The following is a 20,838-nucleotide window of genomic DNA, read 5'->3' on the forward strand; positions in this document are numbered from 1 at the left end:
GACTGATGGAAGCAGGGTTACGAGTGGCCTTTGCCAGATGAGAATGACCGAAGTTATAAAAAGATATTAGCATAAATCATAGCAAAGGCATCTGAAAGCATAAGAGATTTGGAGATGAAATAAGCTGCTAATTTCCCTGAGAGAGCAATTTTAGATAAAAGATGTCTGAAGTTACATTATGTATTACTTAACGTCACAAGAAGGTGCTGAAATACGTGAGAAATAGCAGACTGCTCTGATTTGTAAGATACAGGTTCCTCATTTCCTTGAGATGGTTATATATGGAGAATATGGATATGGACAGATAAAGAGACAGAAAAAGTCTGGGACAAACATAAAAAAATACACGTTTAAGACCATGGTAGCATACATTTGTTACATAGAAGCAGTTGACTGAGTCACGATCTGTAAGATTACCTACCTGTTATGTGTATGTGATATTCCTCTTTCAGTATCTTTTGGAAATAAGGTACTTTGAATTGCATGTGGGCTGAAGGCAAGCCTGGAAGATTCACTTCAACATCACCCATAAAATGTGGAAACTCCCAGTCCTGTTAAAAAAGAAAAATAAGAGCCTAAAAGTAAGATTTCACAATATATTTTTGCCTTTAAAATGGCTTAAATTAATAAAACAGAAATGTTCTATATTTAAGCCTCCATTATTGGATTTTCTTACTTTAAATTTGACTGACCTACTTAAAATAGAATACCTTATTTATATTAGATATTACAATGTAATTTTTACCTCAACTCCATGTAATTGTATAAAATGTGTATAAAAAGTTCATCTCAGAATGACAGCACTGAATCCAACTTACCAGCTGATAGTACAAAACAGAATAAGGATAAGAATACTTATTTAAAACCTGGCAACACTATGAATACCTAAATAAAAACCTTGCTATGCTACTTACTCTTAGTAATTTGTAATTTGGCAAACAGTTTACGGGTATGAGATTGGAAAAGGTAGCCTAAGCCTTTCAAACACCACATGTATCTGCATTCTACTTGTTCAACTTGCAGGGTGTTTTCTGTATTTTGCCTTCATACATTTAAATATACAATCACTGCAAGTGTAGGCCCTTCAGCATAATCTGCCTGAATCAACCCAAGCGCAGTTTTCTCCACTGCCATATTTCAGCTGACAAGATAATGCTGGAAATGTGGAAGCTCTTACCTAGCATTATGCAAATTTTGGTAGTGTGTGGTACCCCAGCTGAGGAAGAGCTGCATTTGAAGGAATTTTTCACTTGGTTATCTGTACCCACCATCAGTCACTTGAAAATGGGTATGACAGCATGGCTCATTAGAGCCCAAACTGAAAGCAATAGTGCTAGAATCAGGATGATTACTGCAAGTGTCTTTACTCTGTGCACTGCAGACTGTCGATAATCTCCTGTTACAAACACACTGCCCCTCTTCCCATGCACAGTCCTGGATTTGTATTCAACAAGCTGGTGCCACAAGCACCTGAATTACTAAAAAAAAAATATAAAGGAATCCAAAATGTGAAGAATTCTATGAGTGACTTCTGATTCTTCCACATGAAAACCATTCCAGCATAGCTGTCTTCCCGTGAGAACCAATTCTACTATTCAATTTTCAGTGTTGTAAGGATAGAAAGTTTCCTTAAAGAGTAATAAAAAAAATATTCAAAACTAAGAATCATCTACTAAATTGGGAGGAGCTGTTGACTCCCTCAAAGGCAGAGAGGTCCTGCAGAGAGACTTTGGCAAATCAGAGGGCTGGGCAACTACCAACTGTATGAAGTTTAACCAAGACAAGTGCCAAATTCTGCACCTGGGATAGGGCAACCCTGTCTGTTCCCAACACACTGGGAAGTGCAATACTGGAAAGCAGTGCTGGAGGAAGGGATGTGGGGGTCCTGGTCAATAGGAAGTTGAATTTGAGTCAGCAGTGCTCTGGCAGCCAGGAGGGCCAACCCTGTCCTGAGTGCATCAGGCACAGCATCACCAGCCAAGCAGGGGAGGGGATTGTCCTGTTCTGCTCTGCTCTGCTCTGCTCCTCACCTCGAGTGCTGGGGGCAGGTTTGGAGGCCATATTATATGACAGATATAAAGCTATTAGAAAGTGTCCAAAGGAGGACAACAAAGATTGTAAAGGACCCTGAGGGGAAGCCCTGTGAGGAGTGACTGTGGTATTTTGGTCTTTTCAGCCTGGAGAAGAAGAGACTGAAGAGAGACCTCATTGCAGTTACAACTTCCTCATGAGGGTAAGCGGAGGGGCAGGCACTGATCTCTGCTCTGTGGTGACCAGTGACAGAACCCAAGGGTATGACCTGAAACTGTGTTAGGGGAGATTTATGTTATACACCTCAAAAGGTTTCTCCCCAGAGAGTGGTTAAGCACTGGAACAGGCTCCCCAGGGAAGTGGTCACAGCACCAGCCTGACAGAGTTGAAGAAGTGTTTGGACAACGCTCTCAGGCACATGGTGTGATTCTTGGGGTTGTACAGTGCAGAGCCAGAAGCAGTCCTTCTGGGTCCCTTTCAAATGAGGATATTCTATTCTATATATGACCTCTGAAAGATTAATCACTATATATAACTTAACTTCCAAGACTTGCTAACGTCTCCAACATTTTCTACAATGAAAGGGAAATGGAAGAGTTTTATGATCTGGAAATCGCACAGCCTGATCACTAACAGCTGATCTGTGCTAACTATTTGTTATACTGAGTTAAATGGATTAACAGGAGTGCAAGCAAGGAGAAAATCTGACACGCTTTACCTAGTTCTTAATGTTCACAGAAATGCAGAAAGTGTCAGTTTACAGATATAGAAGATAAGAAAATAAGGATGCTCTCATTTTGCCTTATCGTTAGGGAATTCCTCCCTTAACCGCAATAAATGAAAACAACCCCGCCCTAACCTCCCCCATCACTCGCCTTGCACTAGGAAGCATCCTAGCAGGATTCCTCATTACCTCATTCATCATCCCCACAAAAACCCCTCCAATAACCATGCCACTCCCCATTAAAATAACCGCCCTAATCGTAACAGCCCTAGGCATCGCTTTAGCCCAAGAAATCTCAAAAATAGCCCAAACACTCATTCTCACAAAACAAGCCCCCCTCTCAAACTTTTCAACTTCCCTAGGGTATTTTAACCCTCTAATTCATTGCCTAAGCATAACCAACTTCCTCAAAGGAGAACAAAACATCACCTCCCATCTAATTGACCTATCCTGATACAAAATATGAGGCCCAGAAGGACTCGCCAACCTACAGCTAACAGCAACCAAAACCGCCACTACCCTCCACTCAGGCCTAATCAAAGCCTACTTAGGATCATTCGCCCTATCCATCCTCATCATCCTCATATCCACATACAGAAATAACCAATGGCCCTCAACCTTCGTAAAAACCACCAAATCCTCAAAATCATCAACGACGCCCTAATTGACCTCCCAGCACCATCAAACATCTCAACATGATGAAACTTCGGATCTCTACTAGGCGTTTGCTTAATCGCTCAAATCATCACAGGTCTTCTGCTAGCCATACACTACACAGCAGACACCAACTTAGCTTTCTCCTCTGTCACTCACATATGCCGAGACGTACAATTCGGCTGACTTATCCGCAACCTCCACGCAAACGGAGCCTCCTTCTTCTTCATCTGCATCTACCTACATATCGGCCGAGGCCTCTACTATGGCTCATACCTGAACAAAGAAACCTGAAACATCGGAGTCATCCTCCTCTGCACTCCTGGTAATACCTGCCCAGCTGTAGTCCCTTACCCTGCATCTGTAGACATCCTCTTGCAGGGGGTAGGCATTCAAAAAAGTCCCAGAGATAAAAATTTTATGCGTGAACACTTTCAGTTCACTGTTTCTAATATACATCTCAGGACTGGTGTCTCTTGTCAACTCATACATACTCTCACCCAGGAATAAATAGGAAGAAATAAATTACATATTCCTGAAAATAAATGAATGGAGAACTGTGAACTCTGCGTTAGTTATAAGTAAACACGGGTCTATAAATTTGGCCTCCTGTTCCTGCCTTGCCCCAAGGCTCCTACTGTGCCTTTTGCTAATTTACAGATAAAATTCCACCATGCAGAATTTTGCACTGGTCTGTGTCTCTGCATCTGAGTTTTTTATTAAAAAGAGTTTTTTCTCATCTGGATCTGAGTAATAACATTTTCTACATATATGCCCCATACTGTGTGAAGCATGCCTGAATTGTATCATGGCCCTTATTACACTGAAGCACTGTAATATGGTGTGGCCATAACTACAGAGATGGGCACAGGCTGGTGCTGCAGACCTCACAGCTATAAACAACTCACTGGTGTTCAGCTAAAGAAATGCAGATCTAGGCTGGGCAAAACTACTTTTAGGGGTAACAAGAAGAAAAAAGAAGTATCTCACATAAGATGCTATCCGTAAAACCTAGCTGTAAAGTGAAGCTTCAGATCAAGGAGGAAACAGCAAGGTCTTAACATGTTATCAAATATAAAAAGAGCCCCAAGCAGCTTCTAGCATAAGAAGAAAGAAACCATCATGATGAAGATTATATCCTTCCCAGCCAAGGACTCCATATGCCAATGACGTGCCATAATGCTCCCACTGAACCCCATCAGACTGAAACTGCCCATTTCAAGAACCACAGGAACAGAGGGAGGATGGATTAAACATAACGAAAAGCAATAGAACTAAGAAGTCTGTGCATAAGAATTTAGACATTGTTATTATTATTAATCACTACTACTATTACTACCACTACTACTACTACTACTGAAACTTCTTTCTGCACAAAAGTATTCTTTTCTGTAATGATTAGATCTCAACTAATAATCTGTGGATTACACTGTTTAAATTTAACACTTATAATAAAATCTTGGCTTTATATGTAAAGCCTTCCTCCCCCATAAATAAAATTTTGAATGTAACACCTTTATCAGAACATTTATGCAGTCTGTTCTTTAAGAACAGTCCCATGAAATTACGGAAATAAAATATTTTTTAAAGCCACCAACAAATAATAAAATGTATTTGAAAGCAATTTTACGATAAGGAAACTAAAATAATGAGTTAAACCTACTGACTTCTATGGAAGTCACTACAGATGCAGCAGTTAGGAAAATGAAACTTTAAATTAGGGATTAAATAGCCTTTGGATCTTCATTTGACTCACAGCTTTGCTAAGTGTGAGTGTCAACTGTCTACTGACATTATCACCTGCAGATACATAGCTGTAGTATTATTACTGTGCCAAAGAAAAGTAGATTATTATTACATTTTCAGGCTAATGCCAATATCAGGCTATCAAATCCAAGCCCAACAAAGTGGCCATTTTACTATCCAGATTCTAAGAAAATGTTGTCCAAAATCTTTTGAATGTGTTTGGTTTTTCCCTTACTGACAGCCAAAAGACAACCTAATTTCAGCAATATCCAGAAAAACATTTTCCTAAGAAATTCAAGATGCCTTGTAGATATATTCCACCTCACTTTAACAGCTACAGGAATAGACCAAATGTTCAAGCCCATAAATCCAAACACTTCCCACTCTGGAACATAGCTCAGGCCTGCATCACCTTTCCCTACACATTGTTTTCTCTCTGTGGCCTCTGATATCAATCATTGCTCACCACTGGAATATGAGTGCCATGTGTTATGTTCTTAAAGATTTCAGCTCATAATTATGCAAAGTTCACTTGATCAGCTTTAGTCCTCATTGCTGAGGTGCCTGTACTCTGCCATTTGTGGGATCTCATTAGGAACTGGGCCCAAAATACCATATTTAGAATGCATTGCAGAGTTGGAAAAATAAAGCTGTACAAACACAAGGTTAGCTCATATATGTACCTTTCATACTGCATGAACAAATTGTTTCTCCTTTAAATCCATCAGCATCAGTTTTCTAATATTCATTGACTTCATTGACATCAGATTTCTAATATTCATTGAGTTCAGTGGTTCCCAGCCTGGGGGGATAGGGCTGCAGCACACATCCACTCTGTGTGTGGAGACAGAGCCAACCCAGAACCAGCAGGATTAAATCAGCCACTCAGAGGTCTCCAACCTCAGCGGAAAATTTTGTAGCATGTGCAAATCAAATAGGGTTATTGCTTCATTTCACTCTAGTCATTGAGGAAAGGGCAGCCAGAGGATGAATTTAAAATCACTGAGGGTCTCATCCTGGTGTTGCAATGGGCAGAGAGTACCTCTGATTTCCCTCAGCTACCTCATTAAATGCAGAAGCACAGGAAAAACCTGAGGACATCATGGTATTTTGATTCTCTTTGCTTTGGTTCTAGCTACCCAGGCCAAACAGATGCACATACTCTCTGCTGCAATGCCAGGTGGTGGTTTAAGACCCTACAATGCAGCTAGCAGCACCACTTTGGTACCTCTTTAAGTAAAGATATTTTTAGCAATGGTAACTAAGCATCAAAGCCAGACTTTCTGATATGATCTGGCCATTTTTTGCCATTGTCTGAGGAAAAGGGAAGGCATTTCCTGGGCAGCCCTATCCTGACCATTCAAGCCAGGACACACACTGCCCAGGAGAATACTGGCAATGCCTAGTGTCCTGGTTGGTGCAGGATGGGTCCTTGGTGTTGCAGGTTCTGGGCCATGTCCCCGGAGGATGAGGAGCAGGTGCTGGCAGGATCAAGTCAGGATCATTACCTGTCTGGGAGGGGAATGCTAGCCCTCAGTAAACCACATCCCATGCATCATGCACACACAACCCCACACACCTCAGCCATAGGCCTCTTTCCTCCCAGGGAACAACGCCACAGAGAACGTGGGACCATGATTAGAAAACACTAACAACTCATGGTGAACAAATGTGCCACAGTTTTATCTCTCTTCCTGTTTGCATGTAGCTCTTGGTGTGTTCATTAAATATGAAATAACACTAAGAACAATATAAACACTGCTGAAATATTATAGGGGAAGAGGAATAATGCACACTGAATATTTCTGCTTTAAGTAATGATGACATATGCTATATTTAATGCTATGAACACACTTGTACTTTAAATGTCTCAAAACAGTAAATAAAAACAGGGCAGGAACTGAGAAAATGTGTATTTGAATGTGTATGTGAATGAATGCCTATAGCATTTTTTTAATGTATTTATTAAAAACATTTTGAGGTGAAGAATGTTTTCACATATCTTTGCATCTTAGAACATGATGGACAAAGACATCATGAGGAAATTTCAGGAGATACAATGGTTTTGTATTTTTGCAAGTGTTTGAAGTAAGAAATGAACCAGAATTCAGAGACAAAGGCCCAACTCCTCTGTGGTTATGTCTAACTTCATTGCAGTGCTGCAACTCACAGTGATGTCTACAGCTGACAGATCTCTGAGCTGCTAAACTGCAAACATATTTATAATATTTCATTCAAACATAGGTAAGAAAGGAAGTCAGCGGCCATGACTAGAAATCACTTTCATGCTTGTGAGATCAAGCTTACTGCTCACCTTCTGACCTTCTGTTCTTTGACAAATATAGGAAGACAGTTTGATAGGCAGTGCTGGTTTTAGCCCTTGTTAAACAATAAAATACATCTACTCTTAACGTTACCACCTGTATACCTGAATGGCTTCAGTGGGGCTACTCAGCTCCCACAGTGAAAGATGACACACTATTCCTCAGAACTCTTTCATGTTGGTACTATCAGTGCTAATCTCTTCATATTTTTCAAGTCCAGAAAATTTTATTTGATCTGGTCATCTGTTTTTGCTTCCCCTGTCTGGATTGTTACTGACAATAATGATAACAAAACCCCATCAGGAACTGTGGTACCAAGTCCCTTATTGAAGACACTGCTTCACCTTTTATCACTCAGTGTTGATTTAAAGAATTTAAAATATGGAAAAAACACTGCAGTGGTGGAACAACTGCTTCAGTTGAGATCCAAGCTGCAGAGACAGAAGATTGAAGACAACTCCCAGGACCAGACATAGGTATAGAAAGGCTATCCCTGCACTATATAGCAATGCATTAACATATACACAACCATTCTGTTGCTCTCCATAATTTTTGTGCTCTTCCCTCCTCAGTCTTTGCTTAGCTTCTTCAAGCTCCTGTCTCTAGAAAGACCACTGCAAATCTTGCTGTTTTTCTCTCATTTGAGAAAATAAGACAGCAATAACTCCCTCTATTAGAGAGCAGCAATGCATGCTTGGCCTTGAATGACCTCTTCCATTAAAAAAATCATTAGAGAATCCTTTGTCTATTATCTATTTCTGCTTATTTAAAGGCAACAGTTCCCAGGCCACATAGGACTCAAATAAGCACTCTGCACTCTGAAACTATACAGTAATGCAATTTGAGCATAGACAAAGCTGTGCATGCACATGTCCTCAAAACAGTACAATTTGTTACTGAACTGTCTGTATTGGTATTTAGCCTTTCCACAGTAAGCTCAAAGTAATCTCAGTATTTCAGCCCACCCAAAATAAGGAATGCTTGCATTTTACTGAAAGGTGCATTTCTATGCCTGATTCATGACAGATGGCACCTCCCTCTCTTCCCCCTGTGACTGTGGCTTGGATATCTTCCTCTATTCACTCCTCAGAACCTTGCAGTGCCTTGATACTGCAGATTTGTTTTACATAAGATGTGACAGATATGAAGATTCCTACCAAACCCCACAGCTAAAATTTTTATCAAGGCTCTCATCATCTGCTGTTCAGTTACATTGGCACCTTTCCCTCTGGCCTTCATGGGTGCTGTTCTCCACTGATAAAGAAATGCTGCTGCAAAGACCTTTCTCCTAGTCTATTTTTTTACCAATAAATTCTTCTCTTTCATACACTAAAGCACAGGCCACTTCCTTTCATTCAAATTCTTTTAGATCTTTCAACACCTATGTACAGACTGTCTATATGACAGCTGCTCCTTCAATCAGTCTATAAGTTCAGGCTATAATTTTTTTATCTATTTAGAGATTTTTTTTTCCTCCTGAGCAGTTCTCTATCAGCTGAAGAGCTTTATCGTGTCTCATTCTTCTTTATTATTCTCTTTTTGCATGACAAAACATTAGGATGTCATGAATTAGGTATCCTGGCTTACCTGTCATCCTGACCAATAAAGTTGCTACTGCTTGTACCCACCTGTCTAACCACTTATAACTCTGGGATTTTCTTTAGCAATGAAATTCTCTAGGACTGGAGCTGTATTCTGGCTGTCTTTAATTATCTTTTAGCACAACACTGCTCTGGTCCCTAGTGATCATTGCTAGTTTCTTGACAGGACAAATACTGCTAGTAGTGTGCAGAGTGAGTGGCTATCCATTCATTTTCTTACATTACAAGCAAACTGTGTTTGAAAACAAGCCAGTGCACAAGAAAGGACAGACACTAGAAGGTCTCAAATATTGAGAAGTGACCAGGATAGCAGTGGTCACCATTTCCTGCTGAGGGCAAGGACTGGTCTGTCCTACAGCTATCCTTTAAGTACTTATTAGTGCCAAACAGGAGCAAGGTGAAACCCCTTTATCCATTCTTGAAGAATGACAGGCACCATAAAGCACAGCCTCTGTGCACTTACTCCCAGGATGTCCTAGGAACAAGTCCACCAGTTTTCTCATCAGGCAAATGTGAGGTTTCATACATCCAAGATGACACTCTGAGGTTCCTCTTTGTTGTAAATCACTCTTACATGTTGAATAGCTATTCAAAACTGCCGACAATGCTGATTTAAAAAAATACTCAAAAGTAAATGCTCTTTGATTTTATTTCAGTGTCTATATTTTCTGTAAGCATTTACTCTTTTACTGTCTCCCTCATGTTTGACCTCCATTGAGTTTATTAGCTATCAGATAATCCATCTGAATGAGAAACATCAGTTAAAAATTTTCCAGTTAATTCTTGACTCTGTTAAACTGTTAAACAAAGTGTTAATGTTACAATATTGTGTATCTGTAAAAGACAAAGAAATCAGCTCCAGTAAAGCAACTGTGTCTTGTCTCTATTTGAAACTTCCCTAAACCACCAGCCAGTTGCAATGGCTTCTCTAACTACCTCAGTGACACACTTTATGAAAGCCATTTCTGTGGTGAATAGGAGAAATGAACATTCACTAATAATACACAATACTTATATTTACACATTTACTGAGACTACATCCTACTGTCAAGGGAAATCACAACAGAAGAGTAAATCTTTCTGGTACCATAGAAAACCAAATATCTGACGATGATGTGGAGAATAAAAATAAATTTAAAATATATTGCTGTACAATCATCTTCAACAATATCAGAATATTGCAGAAGTACATGCAATGAAACATATACCACTTCATTGTAGGAAATATATGCACACTGCAGCTGAACAGTAAACTGGTATCTGGGGCATTTCAGGATTTGTAAACACTGCTAATGACATTTGTACCTATTTGAGAATAGCAAGCTCTGCTTACGGTTCTAAAGTAATTTTACATTAAGACAAGTGTTTGCAGCTAAATTCAGCTGTATTAAAATGAATATTGTTCCTTCTCCTTCCAAATATCCACATATATGAATTTCCTTGTTGCCTGATATTTATATTTTAATGGTGTTTTTTAGTGTTACCTAAACCTGAGAAGAAACATATGCTGTAAAATACCTGAGCAGGTATTTCCTCGCTATAAGCTTTGCAGCACAATAAAAATGGTGTTATAAAAATAAAGAGCATCTAGAGCAAGGGGATTACTGTGTGTTGTTCAATGTAGGTGGAAAGTAAATCAACCCAAAGCTGCATCAATGTTAGAAATGCATGACTGAGGAGCCACTCTGCTCTGGACAAAATTCCTTCGGATTATTATATGTGCTCTGAAAAGCTTTACCATCGCCTATTCTGAGTCCCCAAAATTTGTGTCTAGTTCCAAAGAAAACTATAAATTGCCTTGGATTTTCAGTGTAATCTGAAGTGGCAGATTTGGACCAATGGTCTCAGTTTGAAACTTTCATCCAGCTTGTTTTGGTTTAGCTATAACTAAAAAAAATTGCATGTGCAGGGTTCAGATTGCTGCAATTAAGGTAGTGAAACAGTAATATTAAATTTCCATTGGAAAAAACCCAAGTATTACATGCTGCATTTGACTGATATTGAAAAAATAATAGATCTGAAGGTGACATAAAGTAAAAACACTGAATGCATATGGAACACAGAGAGAAATGTCTTCTGAATTCAAATGTGGAGTTTGCAAACAAGTCAATGTGAATTCCCTTTTCCTTAAAAAAATTGTAATAGATCTTCTACAAAATTATTTTCCTCTTCATAACTTGTGCTAATTAATATATCAGTTCTAACATATAAGGAAAGATAAAGGAAATTGTGTGCAAATGTTGTGAGAAAAAAGGCTGACTGCAAAACACGGATATCTGTACCTCATTTTTGTTTCAGGGACAAGAGTAATATGGAATATACTTGGTCTTCCTAATTCCCCCTGTTTTTTAAAGTTGAAATTTAAATATTTTCTGTGTCCGGAATTTTAGCCTGCTAGTAGGATCCACAGAATCAGCATACTGTTTATAAACAGAACTTCATTTCCTGAGGACAACTTATCCCGTTCCTGAGCCCCGTCTCCATCCTACCCCTCTACCTCCAGTTTTATCCTCAAAAACTGTGGTATGGCCATTAGGCACATCTGTTCCAGGCCCTGAGAAAAATAAGAAAACAGTAAGTCTCCCTATGTAAGCACAGGCCTATAAGAGGCTACACAAAACTAGTGTGTAGCTGTGATTACTGTAGTGCATCTTCCACTTAGGGCACAGCATTACATTAGCCATTCTCTGCAGTTCAGTGACATGGCATATCCTCTTATTAGAGAGAGTGCATGCCTCTTAATAGTTGCAGAATTATTTGCTTAAGCTCTCTCTTTCCTATCTGCCCTCCCCTCTCCAAATAACCCATTCAGTTTCTTATCCCTTGAGGAAGTGATGCTAATACCCTATGTTACACACACATAAATTACATCCCTTAGAGAATGAACAATATCATGACCCAAAAGGATATGTGAATTTTATTTACATTTTATTCAATGTGAATAAAAAATACAGGAAGATAACTCTTTTCTACAGCCTCCTCTCTGATGCCCCATGTGAAACTCACTTCCTGAGCATGAGAGAGGAAAAATGCAATTTCAGCTTTTTATACTAGAGCAATATATCTGCCTTTGCCAAGCACATGCAGAAAACATGAACTTCATCCTAAAAGGTTTTCAGTGTTTAGAAACCTCCTGGGAGAGCTTGTCAAAAACACAGTGAACCAAGTTCTAATTGCACAAACTCACCCTGGTCTTGGCAAACACAGCTGTTTGGTCTGAATTTCAAAGCTGTTCCCATCACAATCCTTAGGAGCAGAGAAAACATTATTCAGGTGTGTTTTGGAATCTCAAAGACAAAATCAAAGGCTGGTGGTATGCAACAAATTGAAGTATTCTCCTAGTGAGATTTGAATCTAAATATAGCAACTATGTTGACCATAAGATAAGGCTGAATTAAAATGAAAAAAAAAAAAAAAGAAGACAGATGAGACAGGGTGAGACAGGGTGGAGAAGCTCAAAAGATTTGGAAATTCAGTGTAGATAAGAAACCATATACACAGCTCTTGGCAGAAGCTTATCCAAACTAACAGACACTCTTGAAGGATGTCCTCCTGCAACCCTTCTCTTTAGTCTTTACTTTTGATCTGAAAGACATTCCTTTCCTCATCCTTGCTGATGCTACTATTGGAAGACAACTTGCTAATTTCTATTCAGAGAGAATTTTCTTTGAGGAAAATCATAAGTGCCCCACGAGTCACACTTTTTGGAGGGGAAGATGATCTCTTTTAAACTATTTGTCTTTTCAAAAATTTTGCTCTTTCATCTACCCACGTAACACTGTATCTCTCTAATTTTTGTCACAAACAATAACACTTAAATTGTTTTCCCTTTACTGTCTTTTCTCCTACAACTTACTCTGTAACATCTACAAGTGATAGACTTAATTCATAAGTACATATTTTTATTTTTAGGAACTTTCCTGACAAAAACATTTTGGGAAATGACACGTTGACTGTTTTCAGAGACACTGTTATGTGGGCAGTAAATAGACACAGGATCATGCCTGCAGATAAGTGCATGGCTTCCAAACTTCCAAACTCCAAAACTTTTAATTACTGCCATCAATGAATCAGGGGAGCTACATTACAGCAGCTGAGTGATTACTCTGTCAGTCTGATTAATAGGCCAGGTGGAGTTTTAAAGTAAGGTTCTCATGTGTATATGCATGCAGGCATGAGGTAGATGTGTGTGGGTTTTTTTGGGAGTTCCATTTTAACTAGACAAAACCATAACAGTGGACACAGCTACTGAAACTTTCTGAACAGGAGAGTATAGAATTCAAGCATTGTTTTCAATAGTTTAAAGAAATGCTAAATCGATTTTCTCATCAGAGGAGCTGCTTGAGAACAATTCACCAAGTCAAGAAAATGAATGAGCTGTTCTTTCACAGCATTCCTCAAGGAGGAATTATCCCAAATGATATGGTTACTTAATATGAACATTTATAAAGGGACAGTCATTATGCGAATTATGTATTTTACATAATTTATTTCAACTTTCAGTTTATAGCAGCACTTTTATCTTCCTTTCATTCAGTGATAAAAAAAGGCATCAATTAGAATTCTCCTAACACGTCTACAGAACAAATGTCTGCTAGTGAATTTGCTGTGCTCATTCAAACATATCATTATTCATCAGAGGGTCCCAGGCAATCTACATTTACCAAAATAATGAATAGATAAAAACTGCACACTTACATGTAGCAGTTTTGGTACACGAGAAATGCTCTACAAAACATATGTAGGGATGTGCTGGTCTGTAGCAGTGCTACCTGCTATGTGTTGACTTGGCTGGGTACTTCTGCTATTAATTATGTAAATGCAATTAGAGCCCAGAGAACAATAGGCTTGCTGCCATGTTTTTAAAAAAAAAAACCAAAAAACAGAGACCATTGCTTTGTTGTCTCCTCAGACACAGTACATTTTTCCTGAGGCTTATCCAGTTTACATGTACAAAGCATGGCTTCAAGATATGCAAATATGAAGGAAATACGAGGAAACCAGATTATAACAAGTACTACTGCAATTTCAAAGAATCTATAATCAGAATTGGAGAGTTACAATGCAGGGAAAAATGTAGAACCACATGACAGGTTATTATTACAGAAATGTACTATTTAGAAATTACAGACTACTGGGCTTTTGGACTGCATCAGCATGCCTGACAGCAGAGGTCGGCCAAATGGTCTGATCTGCCCAAAATTCAATTTCACTGGATTCTGCAAGAAAAAATTCAAAAGCTAAGTTACTAATAAAAAAACATTTCTCATGTCCTATAGTGAAGACACCCTTGCAGATGCTGGAAAGACCTGAAAGCTCCGGCTCAGTCTTTCTACTTCAAATCTCATTCACAAATGAGACTTCCTTGATCAAGGCTACAAAAACCACTGACCAGAAAAGATTTTTTTTAAAGTTTTTGCTCAAGTGAGCCATAGAAGATTACAAGCTCCTATAGGAATATAGCACAGGGGGATACATAATGCTCAAGTACACAAAATTCATTTTAACATTTTCCTGTCTTGTATTCTTGACCAATATAAAGAGTGATCAAAGTATTGACTATTCCTTAACAGTCAGAATGACCAAACCTTTTCTTAGAAAACTCAGAATAAGAACTAGTATTATATTTAAATGCTCCTTCCTAAAATAACGAATTTTTTGCCTCTCATTCCCAATTATCTTCTGAGTTTTCCTGCAGTCAGCTGACAAACTTTTTGCTTTAAATGCTGAGTCAAAATTCAAGGAAATTACCTCTTATTTAACTCTTGTAGCAACCATTTAAGAAGCAAGCAGTACTATTTCCTTTCTATGATAACCATACTATTCAAGTGTGCATTGCCTCATGCCTAATTCTAAATACTTTATTGTTTCCTATGAACTTATACTAGATACATGAATATCCTTTTGCTAATAAAGAGAGTGAAGCCCCCTGAAACAGATGCTTTACAGAAAAGAGAGTTATTAGAGGCTTGCTACTTAATTGGCACTAATGACATTCTACTTCCCTAAAAAAGCACTGAAAGTGTTCACTGATTTCCATGATATAAGGGCAAGTACCAATCATATAACTGATATCTATATTTATCTTTTTATGAGTATGATTCTGCACAATGATTTCTTCCAGAATGTGTTACCTTTTTGGAACTAAATCACTAAGGAAAATTAAGCGCATGTTCTCATTCTACCTTTAATATTACAGAAATCTATGATTTAGACACAAAACACAGTAATAATTTCATTTAATTTTCTTATACAACCTGAAGGCCCATCTAGCCTGTATGGTTCTGTGTGTGGCTATACAGACACAGTTACTCTATCCACAGTGGAACTTCCAGTTTAGCTACAGTTTTTTAAGATTCTCACCACTTTTCTGATTTTCCAGTAGCAATCTGGAAATTCTTATAGACAACTCTTAGAAACAAAGAACACCATTAATTGATACAGTAGATAAAATGTGTTTGCTGGATAATACTGTCCTGATAGATTGCCTCTCTGTCCCAGTGACAGCACTTTCTGAAGAGCTCTTTGCAGAAGAAAACTCATAACTGTGTATATTTGCACTGGGACACGCTGTAGAAATTTATTTACCAGAACTGTATGCGGAACAAAAACTTCATTTTCCTTTTTTTTTTTTTTTTTGACAGTTCAAAACTGCTTGTACCTACAATCACTGTGTAAAGGAAAAGCAAGATTTTTATGGCTAGAAAAATGAATACAAAAATTAGGTTGAGAAAAGTTGCATGGAAGTGGCTACCTAACAACTCTGCTCAGACTCTGAGCATCACCAATATGAACTAGGCATTTTGTCTGCAAATCAACACAGTTGTGTCAAGTTGGAGCCACCATCTCAGTGAAGGCTAAAAATGGAGCCAGGATACTAGAGCACAGTTGTGTAGAGCTGGGAGAAGTCTCACCTCTGTTGGTCTAAAATTCAGCAGGTCAAGGGAGCAGAGGCTGTTCTTCCTTCCAGTCCCCTCGCACAGAGCAACAGAGTGAGAAAACTCAGCCCTTAGTGTAGTTTTATAAACGCAACTGAAAGAAATGCAGGAAGTTCCTTGCAGTATGAAAAGAGAGGGGTTTTGGGTTCATTTTGCTATAAAAAATGGCACTAGAGGAATTCAAGCACAAGGGCACCCAGCTACCACCATGGCAGGTGCCATATGGAACAGGCAGAAATCACAGGGCTGCTGCTTATCATGCAACTGAGCTTGTGCACATACTGATCTCACTTGCTTATAACTTTTCCAAATATAACTGCTTGGGCTGAACACAGCCCATGCCTGGTGGCTGCCTCAGGCTGTTGGGTTTTTTTCCTACCTGGTTCTATGTTTCTGGGTTAGGGTTTTGACATTTTCAACTAGCACCATTTAATCACTTCTGAGAGTGAGACCAAACACAAAAGAAGTTGCTTTGCTCTATAGAGATATCTCAAGTGGAGACATACAGTTTAGCAAAGGGATAACTTTGTGTCAGCAAAGGGATAACTCTTGCTTCCCTGCAAATACCTGCCTCAAACTGAAAAAGTTTCAGGTACCTTTGAAAAGCCAGTAATTTTCATACTTCAAGAATCTAGCTAAATGTTCAGAAATGTGCATCTTCCCAAACTGTGCATCCCTCAGCATGCCAAAGAGTCCCTCAGCTCCTAGAGCATCAGGCTCTACAGTGAAACTGTAAATCTCAGAAGAGAGACAGAGCATCCTCCATCTCCCCTTTGTCTCCACCCCCATTTTTTACTGCTACTGCTGCTGGCAGGACTCTGAGCTGCTCTCAAACAAGGACTGAGCTGGCCCTGCACAGCAGCCAAGAGACAGAGAGCCAGCTTTCCTCTAATTACTAATCCCAAGTACTCTGTGTGCAGCTGGAGCTAGTCAAGTGCAGCTTGAGCTGAGGGAAGATGGAGGCAAAAGGGCATTTGGCTCTGGGTCTGAGACTGAGTGCAGCAGAGACTAGTTTTTAAAATTAATTTTAATTTTTTGGTCTTTTTATTTTTATATAGCACAACTTAGCAGTATGTTGAATCAAAGTAAAGGTATTTACACCTTTTTCAAGCTGTACATAGCCAGAGCAAATCTTTTATTATATGCACTGGAACAGGCTGCCCAGGGAAGTGATTAAGTCCCCATCCCTGGGGGTGTGTAAAAGACACTTAGATGTGATGTTTAGGGACAAGGTTTAGTGGTGGACTTGGCTGTGTTAGATTAATAACTTGATCTTAAGGGTCTTATTCTACCTAAATTATTCTATGCTAAACCCTGTCCTCCTCCCTCCCCAGCAGCCCTCTCAAAGAGGCTGAGCAGAGGGCTTGGTGTTTCCATGTGCAGCCACACAGCCTGGGCCATGCTGTGAAAGGAAATGACCAGAGACACAAAGGCTTGATAGGAAAATTGGAATAGACTACACAAAAGGAGTGGAAGAGAGGAGAGACTTGAATGAGGGCAAGAGGGTAGGGATGAGAACAGGAGGTTGGGACTGGCTGGTTAAGGAAAAAGGAGGAGGGGGAAGGGAGACAAGGAGTGATTCTGGTTTGAACATCAGCTGCAGGATAGATGAGTCGGATTTGCTAAATATGGAGCCTAGAAATGAGAAACATGAAGACTTAAGGCTGGAATTGGATATAAATAATGGGATATGTCACAGAACAGGACCCAGGATGGGGACAAAAAAGGAGACACAGAGAGAGGACTTGGAAGTGACAGGAAGGAAAAAGCCACATTTGGGGATGTGATCAGAAAGTGTCAGTACCACATTGGCTCTGGAGTTTGGACTGGCCTCTAATTATCACCACTCTCTGCTGTTAACAAGCAGATGTGAAGTCCAGAGGCAAAGTATACTTCTCTTCCTTTTTATGAACTGTCTCATTGGAAGAAAAAGCACACACTGCTATTAGCAGTTGCTCACATGGCAAACATCCCTGCAGGAGAGGTGAGAGTTCCAGTACCTGATAAGACATATTGAATTCATATGGCAGGCTTTTGATGTTGAGATTGCTATATTTTTCTAAAAAAATATCAGATTTATGCACACAGAAAGTCCTGCATTAAGGCATCTGCCTGAATATTTCAATGGTGAAGACTCAAGAACTAGATGTCAGACTAAGGTTATCTGTACCTTTGGATAGGCATGGTACAATCCTTTCTTAGTTACTGGATCACACAGAGAAGAAACAACTTTTTTTCATTAAAGAGAATCTAACTTATGATTTTGAGGTGGAAATATATAGTGACAGAGACCCCTGTAGTTCTCCTGCACTCTGCATCTGCTGCACAGGCTGGAAAGTGTGTGGGAAGAGGGGTGTAAATGCAAGAGACAGCAGCAGATGTGAAAACATTTGCCTCCTGTTACAGAAGGCATTGCTGCTAGGAGAAACTGAATTTGACCAGCTCTGCTATGACACATCTCTCAACCTACTCTGCTATCAGACATCTAAGAGACACCAAGTGAATTTCTAGAACACAAACTATTACTTTTTTCCTTGTGGGATTGCCTCCCCACCCTACCTATGCTTAGATTTGTACAAGTGACAAGTGCCCATGGCTGGTATGGAAACTAACGAGAGCTGGACCTGAATATATGACCACTGGGAAGAGGAAGAGTTGACACAATATTCATGGGGAGAACAAAAGTCCTGTAGTGCATGGCACTGTCCAGATAGGACTGAATTGTACTCCTTGAAGATCAGCATAAAAAAGTAACCAGACTTTTTATGGAGCTAGATATTTGACACAGTTATAGGCATCATTCAAAGCAAGCAAAGAAACTGCTTTTGAAATAGTTTGAAACGTTCAAGAGAAATAGGGCTGTCAGTATAATAATACATAAGACTACATCAAGTAAATATGTGGCTATGTCTGTTACTGATGAAATAATATGCTAGGCCCTCCTCTCTCAATTAGGTAACTGCTCAGATAAGAGATGGGTAATAATATGAATTATCATAATAATGTCCTCAGACATCTCAAATTAGGGGCTCTTTGACTTTAATTTCTTTGCGCCTCAGTATAAAATGTGGACAATAATGGACAATAATACTCCTGTTGTGAAGGCTATTGTGAAGATAAATATATTAATACTTGAGAAGCCCTTAGGAAATACAGCAATGAGTGTCACAAAAAAAGTCCACAAGGAAATGAATGATTTCATCTTCATATCAAGGTTCCAATCATGTGCAGTAAGTGAGGCCTGGGGCCACAGGCTGCACAGAAAAGGTAAACCAAAATATCGAATAGCTTCTCATTAAGTGAACACCATTCATCCAGTGCAGCAAGTGAGAGAGGTCCTGTGGAAAAATGGAATGTGAATAGATAATTAAAGATTGTATCACAATGCATGGACAAAATAGGGGTGAAAAGTTTATACTGGTGACTTAATTCTGACATCTCCTAATTCCTGAATGCATGATTCTGCAGCTTCAGTGGTGTTGTCACATTTTTAACACCATTTTTTACATGTCACTGTATTTGTCTTGCTTAAATTATCATCTGCTCATTTCTGATATTAGGCTTGTTTGTGTGATGTTTTTCTTTCTCTAATCCCTTGTATTTAGAACACATTGTCCAGATATGAAAATCTTTGCAGCCTGACCTTGAGGAACAGTAAGAGTTTGTGTAGTTTAGATTAGTACAGTAATTGTTTGGCCCAGATGCCAGAAACATCCTCAAGGGTATTTAACATTCATTCAGAGGATGTAGCTGTTGCTTTTCAACTTAAGGCCAGGATGAAAGCACAACACAGAGCCAAAAAACCATGCTGCAGTTCTTGTCTGGGAGGTGGCACTTGCAGGTGGCTGGGACACCACCAAGCAGCTGCCTTCAGAAATGTCACCCAGCACAGTCTGGGGAGTCTGGGCAGCTTTCTCCAACACACAGTCTGCAAAAACTGGGCCAAATCAAGATCATAAAAATGTACACTCGCACTCCTGACACGGAACAACAATCTTCTTGGTTTCCTCTAACTCTAGCTGTCTGATAAAGCAGATCACTTAATCACATCTTTTCTGCCACCTATTCCTTAACAGATTGTGTGTTATACATGGGATCAGTGCTGCTGTTGAGAACTGTTTCTCCACTTTGGGCACACAGTTCTGAAGTGGAATGAAATTTCATTATAGATCAAATGTGTGCTGCACGTTGTATATAGTCAAGTCCAAAAACCACCTGAGCGAAACTAAAAGTAAAGAGCCATCCAAGGAGGATTATAGGATTATATCCTTAAATCCATAGTGAGATACATTAGAAAGTGATGTACACTGTTTTCTCATTTTCATCTACAAGCAATAGAATGGATTACCTAGCCACAAATTTCCATCATTTCATTCCTTGTGTGGTACGTGATGCGGGAAACAACATCACAGCAAAGCTCAGTGAGACCTGATGGAGAGTGAAATCAAAGCTGGGTTTATATGAAAGAAAGAGCTTTAATGTCTCTCCTGAAAGATGAAATAAAATCACAGACAAAATGACCATTACCAGCCAGAACAACTACAGTGCAGTCTTCTGACTTACTGTATCACTAAATTAATGCTGGCAGGGGTCCAAGCCATGAATTCACTGAGAAGTGCAGTGCTCCAGAGGCTTCTAGGATTGTTAAAAAAGAGATGGAAACAGAGTTGGCCAGGACAGAGTAAAAGCTTCTTGAAGGTGATGGCCAAATTTGGCTGGCCACAGCAGAAAAGCAGCCCTGCCAAGGTTGGATCACTGAAACCATGAGTTCTTCCCCAGGGGTGGGGCACCATCACCAGCAACTGCCTTTGGTCTGTGCC

The 20,838-nt window shown here is 39.4% G+C and overlaps 1 protein-coding gene across 3 annotated transcripts in view; it reads right to left on the minus strand.

Annotated features, from left to right (window-relative positions):
- TMEM117 (transmembrane protein 117) overlaps positions 1-20,838 on the minus strand; it is a 178,950-nt gene that overhangs the window by 8,625 nt on the left and 149,487 nt on the right. For all 3 annotated transcript variants that reach the window (XM_071423569.1, XM_071423567.1, XM_071423568.1), the window contains exon 7: positions 422-551. In XM_071423569.1, coding sequence (XP_071279670.1) covers positions 422-551 — 130 coding nt within the window. The remainder of the gene's footprint in view (positions 1-421; positions 552-20,838) is intronic.

This window comes from Agelaius tricolor, unplaced genomic scaffold, assembly GCF_023055355.1.
Source record: "Agelaius tricolor isolate 1412-34295 unplaced genomic scaffold, bAgeTri1.0.p SCAF_3, whole genome shotgun sequence".
Taxonomy (NCBI): domain Eukaryota; kingdom Metazoa; phylum Chordata; class Aves; order Passeriformes; family Icteridae; genus Agelaius; species Agelaius tricolor.